Consider the following 10,221-nt stretch of genomic DNA (forward strand, 5'->3'; position numbering starts at 1 on the left):
CTTTGGGATCATAGAGATCAAGTTTGGGGGCTAGCCATTCGGCCATGCCTGAACCTTCATCACTTATGTATTTTCAATGGTAGAGTTTCTACACACCATAGATTAAGGTGTGGAGCTCTACTGTTCCTCATGAATTAATGCAAAGTACTACTATTTTTCTATTCAATTCAACTTATTCCACTTCTAAGATATTCATTCGCACTTCAATATGAATGTGATGAATGTGACAATCATCATCATTCCCCCATGAACACGTGCCTGACAACCACTTCCGTTCCACCTTAGATTGAATGAGTATCTCTTAGATCTCTTAATCAGAATCTTCGTGGTATAAGCTAGATTGATGGCGGCATTCATGAGAGTCCAGAAAGTCTAAACCTTGTCTGTGGTATTCCGAGTAGGATTCAGGGATTGATTGACTGTGACGAGCTTCAAACTCGCGAGTGCTGGGCGTAGAGACAGACGCAAAAGGATAGAAAATCCTATTCCAGTATGATCGAGAACCTCCAGATGATTAGCCATGCAGTGACAGCGCATAGAACCATTTTAACAGAGAGGATGGGATGTAGCCATTGACAACGGTGATGCCCTTGCATATAGCTTGCCATGGAAAGGAGTAGGATTGATTGGATGAAGACAGTAGGAAAGCAGAGGTTCAGAGGAACGAACGCATCTCTATACGCTTATCTGAAATTCTCACCAATGAATTACATAAGTATTTCTATCTTTATCTTCTGCTTATTTATTTATTAATATTTGAAAACTCCATAACCAGTTGATATCCGCCGGACTGAGATCTACAAGATGACCATAGCTTGCTTCATACCAACAATCTCCGTGGGATCGACTCTTACTCACGTAAGGTTTATTACTTGGACGACCCAATGCACTTGTTGGTTAGTTGTGCGAAGTTGTGAAGTTATGTTTGGACCATGGTTCTGTGCACCCGTTTTTGGCGCCATTGCCAGGGAAAGAACGAACAAATAATTTTACGAATCTAAATCTAAGTAACAATTTCGCATACCAAGTTTTTGAACTATGCGAAATTGTTACTTAGATTTAGATTCGTAAAATTATTTGTTCGTTCTTTCCCTGGCAATGGCGCCAAAAACGGGTGCACAGAACCATGGTCCAAACATAACTTCACAACTTCGCACAACTAACCAGCAAGTGCACTGGGTCGTCCAAGTAATAAACCTTACGTGAGTAAGGGTCGATCCCACGGAGATTGTTGGTATGAAGCAAGCTATGGTCATCTTGTAGATCTTAGTCAGGCGGATATCAACTGGTTATGGAGTTTTCAAATATTAATAAATAAATAAGCAGAAGATAAAGATAGAAATACTTATGTAATTCATTGGTGAGAATTTCAGATAAGCGTATAGAGATGGGTTCGTTCCTCTGAACCTCTGCTTTCCTGCTGTCTTCATCCAATCAATCATACTCCTTTCCATGGCAAGCTTTATGCAAGGGCATCACCGTTGTCAATGGCTACATCCCATCCTCTCTGTGAAAATGGTCCTATGCGTTGTCACTGCATGGCTAATCATCTGGAGGTTCTCGATCATACTGGAATAGGATTTACTATCCTTTTGCGTCTGTCACTACGCCCAGCACTCGCGAGTTTGAAGCTCGTCACAGTCAATCAATCCCTGAATCCTACTCGGAATACCACAGACAAGGTTTAGACTTTCCGGACTCTCATGAATTCCGCCATCAATCTAGCTTATACCACGAAGATTCTGATTAAGAGATCTAAGAGATACTCATTCAATCTAAGGTGGAACGGAAGTGGTTGTCAGGCACGTGTTCGTGGGAGAATGATGATGATTGTCACATTCATCACATTCATATTGAAGTGCGAATGAATATCTTAGAAGCGGAATAAGTTGAATTGAATAGAAAAACAGTAGTACTTTGCATTAATTCATGAGGAACAGTAGAGCTCCATAGCTTAATCTATGGTGTGTAGAAACTCTACCGTTGAAAATACATAAGTGATGAAGGTTCAGGCATGGCCGAATGGCCAGCCCCCAAACATGATCTCTATGATCCCAAAGGTAAACTAAAAATCATAAGATGTCTAAAAGACTAGTAAAAAGTTCTATTTATACTAAACTAGTTACTAGGGTTTACAGAAATAAGTTATTGATGCATAAATCCACTTCCGGGACCCACTTGGTGTGTGCTTGGGCTGAGCTTTAGCTTTCCACGTACAGAGGCTTCTTTTGGAGTTGAACGCCAGGTTGTAACGTGTTTCTGGCGTTCAACTCTGGTTCGTGACGTGTTTCTGGCGTTTAACTCCAGATTGCAGCGTAGAACTGGCGTTCAACGCCCTTTTGCGTCGTCTAAACTCAGACAAAGTATAGACTATTATATATTGATGGAAAGACCTGGATATCTACTTTCCAACACAATTAGAAGCGCACCATTTTGAGTTCTGTAGCTCCAGAAAATCCACTTTGAGTGCAGGAAGGTCAGAATCCAACAGCATCAGCAGTCCTTCTTCAACCTCTGAATCTGATTTTTGCTCAAGTCCCTCAATTTCAGCCAGAAAATATCTGAAATCATAGAAAAACACACAAACTCATAGTAAAGTCTAGAAATGTGAATTTATCATAAAAACTAATAAAAATATCCCTAAAAGTAACTAGATCCTACTAAAAACATACTAAAAACAATGCCAAAAAGCGTATAAATTATCCGCTCATCACCCATCCACCTTGCTCTTCTTTGCATGCACCGAGGACGGTGCAATCTTCAAGTGTTGGGAGATCGTCCGACCGATCTTCATGGGTAACAATTTTCTTTTTCAACACCAATTCTTAGTTTTCTTTGTTAGATTAGTTATTGCATTGCATGAAAGGTTGCATGTTAGTTAGAATTTGTACATATTTTTACCACTTTTTTCTTATTAGGACTACTTGGTTAGGGTGATGATTTATTTTCCAAGAAACTATTTTAGGGCACCCTACTTGCTTGAAAGAATTTACTTTGGAACATGATTTTTGAGCTAAGAACACAAGCTTGTGAGTTTTGAGCCTAATTGCGTGGTTACATCTTATAACCACTTATTTTTCCTTCTTATGTGCAATTGTTCTTTTTCTATGATTGTGATCCTTGATTTGTTTAATTCTATAAGTCCATTATTCCTTGTATTCACGCATTTATATGATTGAGGCCATTGTTTCATTAGCTCACTTACCCAAGTAGCCTACCTTTTACTCTCCATTGTTAGCCACTTTTGAGCCTACGCTTAACCTAATTGTTCTTTATTTTAGCACATTACAAGCCTAAAGAAAAAAACAATAAAAGTCCCTTGTTTGGATCTTTGATTAGCTAGGCTAGTGAGAGTGTTTATTATGCAAGTTTGGGGAGATTTGGGAACATTGGTTGGGATAAAAGGGTGTTTTGTATTTCTATATTTGGGAATTGGGTGCATACTTATGTATTGATTAAATCTATAGACCTTATGCACTGATGTTCTTGTATGTAGCTTGAAAGAAAGAAAAAATGAGAAAAAGAAAAGAAAATGAAAAAGAAAAAAAATATAAACGTGAAAAAGAAAGAAAAAAAAAAGGAAAAGAAAAGCAATGAAAAGGGGACAAAATGCCCCAAAGTAAAGTTCAATAAAAGAATCAATGCATGAGTGTTGTAAAGTGAAAAGAAAATGCATGAGTATGTGAAAAAGTGAAGAATGGGTAGTTAGGTTAGCACTTAATTTGCATAGGTTGCCATAGGTTAGGTGAGAAGTTTAAGTTGATCAAAGATTCGAATTCTAGTCTACTTAACCATATACAATCCTACCTTGACCCTAGCCCCATTACAACCTATGAAAAGACTTCATGATGAATGTATGCATGCATTGAATAATTATTGATTGTTAAATGAAAAAAAAAATCTTGGAAAGCATGATTAGGGGAGAATTGAGAGAATCGACCCTATACACTTGAGCGACTAGAGTGCAAACACTTCCGGTGAGGGTTCAATGCTCAATTCCTTGATTCCCGGCTTTCATGAGCGTTATTCTTGCAAGTCTACTTGAACTTCATTTTTATACTTGAATTGGTAGGATTCATGAATCGTCATATGACCTTAGCCCTACCTTTTTATACATGCTCTTGGAGGATTGATTTATTTTTAACCAAGTAGGTAGAATCACCTTACATTTAGTCGCATTCAATTAGATAGGATGCATATAGATAGGTTGCTTTGAATAAATGTCATACCCCTTGTTTCCTTCTTGGTTTAGCATGAGGACATGCTATGGTTTAAGTGTGGGGAGGTTGATAAACCCCGTTTGTAGGGTTTATCTTGTGTTGAATTTAGAAGGGTTTTGTCAACTTTTCTCCCATTTAGCATGGTTTTGTAAATTTTCCTTTAATTGTGCTTAAGAGTGAAAACATGCTTTTTAGGTCTTAAAATATCTAAATTTAATTCACCTTGATTCCATTAGATGCCTTGATATGTTTACTAAGTGATTTTAGGTTTAGGAGGCAAAGATTGGATTGAGGAAATGAAGAAAAAGCATGCAGAAATGGAGAACTCATGAAGAAATGAAGGAATCGCAAAGCTGTCAAGCCCGACCTCTTCATACTTATTCGATCATAACTTGAGCTACAGTAGTCCAAATGAGGCGGTTCTAGTTGCGTTGGAAAGCTAACATCCGGGGCTTCAAAATGATATAAAATTTACCATAGCTTCCTGGCGTTTAAAGATGCACACGCGCACTGTACCCATACGCGTCGGTGATGGCACGTGATTCACTAATTGCAACTCGTGGCCAGCAATTTCTGAAGCATTTTGGACCCAATCCGACTCATTTCTGATGCTATTTAACCCAAGAATTGAAGGGGAATCAATATCTTTAGTCATAGTTTAGTTTTAGAAGTAGTTAGAGTTAGTTTCTAGAGAGAGAAGCTCTCTCTTCTCTCTAGAATTAGGATTAGGTTAGATTAGAAATTCTTAGATCTAGATTAATTTCATGCTTTGATTTACTTACTCTTCCTTTTGTAATTCTTGTTCTTCTACATCTATTCTCTCTAGTTTAGCATTTAATTCTTGTAATTATCTACTTTGATGTTGATGCACTTTTGTTTCTCCTATTTTCCTTTTAATGCAATTCATGTTTTGATTTCTTTTATTGCTTAATTGAATTGTTGTTATTGATCTCCTTGTAATTGAGAGGTGTAGATTTACTTTTATTGCAATCTTATTATGCTTTTCCTTTTATACTTTCCAAGTGTTTGATAAAATGCTTGGTTGGATTTTAGAGTAGAATTTTATGCTCTTGGCTTGGGATGGTAACTTAGGAACTCTTGAGCCACTAATGTCCAAGTAATTGATGATTGGGAGCCATTGACTCTAGTTCTCACTAATCGATTTGGTGGAGAGCTAGGACTTATGGACTTGGATTGATATAGCTCATTTGACTTTTCTTTACTAGTTAGAGGATGATTTAATGGGATTGATCCTTGCCAATTCTCATGTTGTGGTTAGTGATAAGGATAGAGATCCTTGACCACCAAACCTTGCCAAGACCGTTTTGTCATTTAAATTTCATTGCCATTTACTTTTCTTGTTTCTCATCCAAAACCCCAAAAATTTACAACTCATAACCAATAACAAGAACACTACCCTGCAATTCCTTTGAGAGATGACCCGAGGTTTAAATACTTCGGTTATTAGGATTATTAGGGGTTTGTTACTTGTGACAAAAATTTTTTGTATGATAGGATTATTGTTGGTTTAGAAACTATACTTGCAACGAGATTTCATTAGTGAAATTCTATACCAACAATTTTCCTCTCATCAAGGACCCAAACCAAAATCTCACTACATTCTTGAGGATTTGCGACACTGTAAAATCCAATGGTATACACCCTGACACCTACAAGCTACTTTTGTTCCCTTTTTCGCTCAGAGTTAAGGCAGCAAAGTGGTTGGAAGCATTCTCCAAGGAGAGCTTGACCACTTGGGATGAGGTTGTGAACAAGTTTCTAGCAAGATTCTACCCTCCACAGAGAGTCAATAGATTGAGAACTGAGGTGCAAACCTTCAGGCAGCAAGATGGTGAAACATTTTATGAGGCCTAGGAGAGGTTCAAAGACTTGACAAAGAAGTGCCCTCCGGATATGTTCAACGAATAGGTTCAACTACACATCTTCTATGAAGGACTATCATATGAAGCAAAGAAAGCTGTGGACCACTCTTCAGAGGGCTCACTTAACAAGGAGAAAACCATTGAAGAAGCCATAGATGTTATTGAGACTGTAGCCGAAAATGAGTACTTCTATGCTTTAGAAAGAGCTCAAAAGAAAGGAGTGCTGGAACTCAACTCTATGGACGCCTTGTTAGCACAAAACAAGGTGATCGCAACACAATTAGCAGCCTTAACAAAGAAGGTGGAAGCAAGCTAAGTCTCAGTTGTCAAAGCTCAAGCACCACCACAAGAAGGAGATGCACCAGAAGCTGAATGCGAATGGGAGCAAGCAAATTATGTGAACAACCCATCTAGACCACCATATGATCTAAACTCTAAGACATACAACCAAGACTGGAAGAACCACCCAAATTTTAGGTGGGGAAACCAACAAGACCACAAACCATACCACTCCAACCATCACAACAACCCCAACCCCAACCACCAATCAAGCAACAACAGACCCTATCACAATTCACAAAACACATCATATCACTCTACACAGCAGACACACAATAACCACCACCAAGATACATCAACCTCCACCATGCAACCATGTGAAACCAGTAGCAGTTTCTCAAAATTAGAGGCGGCCATAGGACAATTATCAACACAACTGACCGAAACTATTTCCACTATTCTAGACAGACAGCTACAGGCTGACAGAAAGATAGATACTAACCAGGAAGAGTTCAGATCCAACATAAAGAATCAAGGGCAGTGATTCCAAAATTGGAGGCACAAGTAGGGAGCTTGTCTAAGCAAATACCTATGTCCACACATACCTTTCCTAGTGACACCATGGCTAATCCAAGGGGGGAATGCAAGGCCATAACACTAAGAAGTGGAAAAGTTGTAGAAGAAACACCCCCAAGTCAAAGCCACCAAGAAGAAGAAGCTGCAAAGGAACCTGAAATCAAGAAGGAAGAAAAGACCTCTGAACCATCCTCACCAAAGCAAGTTCTGAAACCTTATGTGCCCCAAGCACCCTATCCACAAAGGATGACGAAGGATGGGAAAGACAGCCAGTTCTCTAGATTTCTAAAAATCTTCAAGAAGTTCCAGATCAACATACCCTTCGCTGAGGCACTAAAGCAAATGCCGCTCTATGCCAAGTTCTTAAAGGAACTTATGACAAGGAAGAGAAACTGGGGTGAGAAAGAAACTGTGGTACTTACTGAGAAGTGCAGTGCCATAATACAAAAGAAGCTCCCCCAGAAATTGAAAGACCCTGGGAGCTTCCAGATACCCTGTATCATTGGGGACATGAACATTGAGAAGGCATTATATGATCTCGGAGCCAGCATAAACCTCATGTCTTTGGCCATGATGAAAAGAATGAGAATAGAAGAGGCTAAGCCAACAAGAATGGCACTTCAATTGGCTGACAGAACATTTAAATTCCGCCATGGTGTGGTGGAAGATCTATTGGTGAAAGTGGAAGAATTCATCTTCCCAGCTGATTTCGTTGTGTTTGACATGGAGGAAGAAGCCAACACATCAATCATCCTAGGAAGGCCATTTCTAGCTAATGCTGGACCTATAATTGATGTTCAAAAAGGGGAGCTAGTCTTGAGATTACATGAAGAGAAGATGATTTTCAATGTCTTCAAGGCAATGAGCTACCCCAAGGAAGCCATTGGTGAATGCATGATGGTGGATACAATTGAAAACTTGGTTCAAGGAGTCCTAGAGGAAGAACAATGTGAAGAAATCAAAGAGCAAGATCAACAAGTCTCATGTGATGAGCTACCACTGGAGACTATGGACGAACTAATCATGATGGACAAGACAAGCAAGATGGAATTGGAGGCACCAAAGTTGGAACTAAAGATTCTACCCCCAAGTCTGAAATATGCTTACTTGGGTAATAACAATACATACCCAGTGATTATTAACTCAAACTTGAATGAGGAACAAGAAGAAGAGTTAATCTAAATGTTGAAACAACACAAGGATGCTATAGGGTGGACACTTGCAGATTTAAAGGGAATCAGTCCTTCAATTTGTATGCACAAAATCCTACTTGAGGAAGGTGCAAAGCCCTCAAGACAGCAACAGAGAAGGCTGAACCCAACAATGAATGAAGTAGTCCAAAAAGAGGTGTTGAAACTATGGCAAGCACGGGTAATTTACCCTATCTCAGACAGCCTTGGGTAAGCCCTGTCCAAGTGGTTCCTAAGAAGGGAGGGATCACTGTTGTACCAAATGAGAAGAATGAACTAATACCTACAAGAACAGTGATCGGATGGCGCATGTGCATTGACTATAGGAAACCTAATGAAGCCACCCAGAAAGACCACTTTCCCCTACCTTTCATGGACCAGATGCTCGAAAGACTCGCAGGACATGAATACTAATGCTTCCTGGACGGCTACTCTAGCTAGAACCAAATAGTTGTAGACCCCAAGGATCAGGAGAAAACTTCCTTTACTTGTCCCTATGGAGTCTTTGCTTATAGGAGAATGCCCTTTGGATTGTGCAATGCACCTGCAACATTCCAAAGGTGCATGCTCTCCATCTTTTCAGACATGATTGAGAAGTTCATAGAAGTGTTTATGGACAGCTTCTCTGTGTTTGGGGATTCATATTTCGATTGCCTACATCATCTTGCCATGGTGCTAAAGAGATGCCAAGAAACCAACCTGGTTTTAAACTGGAAGAAGTGTCATTTTATGGTAACTAGAGGGGTGGTTCTTGGTCATAAGATCTCTAAAAAAGGCATAGAAGTGGACAAGAAAAAAGTGGAAGTAATTGAGAAGTTGCCTCCACCTTGCAATGTCAAGGAAATTAGAAGCTTTTTGGGACATGCTGGGTTCTATAGGAGGTTTATTAAAGATTTTTCAAAGATTGCTAAACCCCTCAGCAACCTACTTGTCTCAAATACTCCCTTTGTTTTTGATAGAGAGTGTATGTTAGCCTTTGATGAATTTAAAAACAGACTTTCTTCTGCACCTATTATAGCACCACCTAGCTAGTATCTACCATTTGAATTGATGTGTGATGCATCTGATTTTGCTGTTGGTGCTGTTCTAGGACAAAGGAAAGACAAGCTAGTACACGTTATTTACTATGCTAGCAAAGTCCTCAATGAGAATCAAAGGAACTACACTACTACAGAGAAGGAACTTTTAGCCATAGTCTTTGCTTTTGACAAGTTTAGATCATATCTTATTGGTTCCAAAATTACTGTTTTCACTGATCATGCATCCCTCAAATATTTGTTGACTAAGCAAAAATCCAAGCCTAGGTTGATAAGGTGGGTCTTGCTACTTCAAGAGTTCAACATAGAGATTAAAGATCGAAGTGGAGCAGAGAACAAGGTGACTGACCATCTATCAAGAATCCCACATGAAGAGGATGAAGCACAATAACTTGAAGTGAATGAAAGTTTCCCTGATGAGAAGTTGATGATGATTAAATAGAGCCCTTGGTTTGCTGATATAGCTAACTTCAAGGCTATTGGGGAGCTGCCCACCAACATCAACAAGCACATGAGGAGAAAACTAATCAATGATGCCAAACACTATATTTGGGATGAACCCTACTTGTTCAAAAAGGGTGTTGATAGAATCTTGAGGAGGTGTATTTCACAAGAGGAAGGACAAGAAGTGTTGTGGCAATGCCATGGATTCGCATATAGAGGCCATTTTGGTGGGGAAAGAACTGCAGCTAAGGTGCTCCAAAGTGAGTTCTATTGGCCAACAATGTTCAAGGATGCAAAGGAGTTGGTATCAAAGTGCAATGAATGCCAAAGGGTTGGAAATCTACCCAAGAAAAATGAGATGCCACAGAGGTTTATAATGGAATTGGAATTGTTTGACATATGAGGTATTGATTTTATGGGACCATTCCCATCCTCATACTCAAATAATTATATACTAGTGGCTGTAGATTATGTCTCAAAGTGGGTAAAAGCCATAGCCACAGCAACAAATGACAACAAGGTTGTGATAAGCTTCTTAAGAAGAAATATCTTCAGCCAATTTGGAGTTCCTAGAGCCTTATTAGTGATGGAG

At 39.2% G+C, this 10,221-nt stretch overlaps 1 protein-coding gene and 1 non-coding gene across 2 annotated transcripts; one reads left to right on the top strand and one right to left on the bottom strand.

Annotated features, from left to right (window-relative positions):
• Positions 1-6,032: 6,032 nt before the first annotated feature.
• On the bottom strand, positions 6,033-6,138 carry LOC148566935 (small nucleolar RNA R71). The gene has a single exon (XR_015882727.1). It is a non-coding gene; the product is annotated as a small nucleolar RNA R71 (small nucleolar RNA).
• An 865-nt stretch (positions 6,139-7,003) lies between these two features.
• Positions 7,004-8,140, top strand: LOC107636341 (uncharacterized). The gene is made up of 2 exons (XM_088484491.1): positions 7,004-7,613; positions 7,764-8,140. Exons 1-2 carry the CDS (start codon positions 7,004-7,006, stop codon positions 8,138-8,140), a joined length of 987 nt encoding a protein of 328 aa, XP_088340617.1.
• The last annotated feature ends 2,081 nt before the right edge of the window (positions 8,141-10,221 follow it).

This window comes from Arachis ipaensis, chromosome B4 (genome assembly GCF_059453495.1).
Source record: "Arachis ipaensis isolate K30076 ecotype BB chromosome B4, ASM5945349v1, whole genome shotgun sequence".
Classification (NCBI taxonomy): domain Eukaryota; kingdom Viridiplantae; phylum Streptophyta; class Magnoliopsida; order Fabales; family Fabaceae; genus Arachis; species Arachis ipaensis.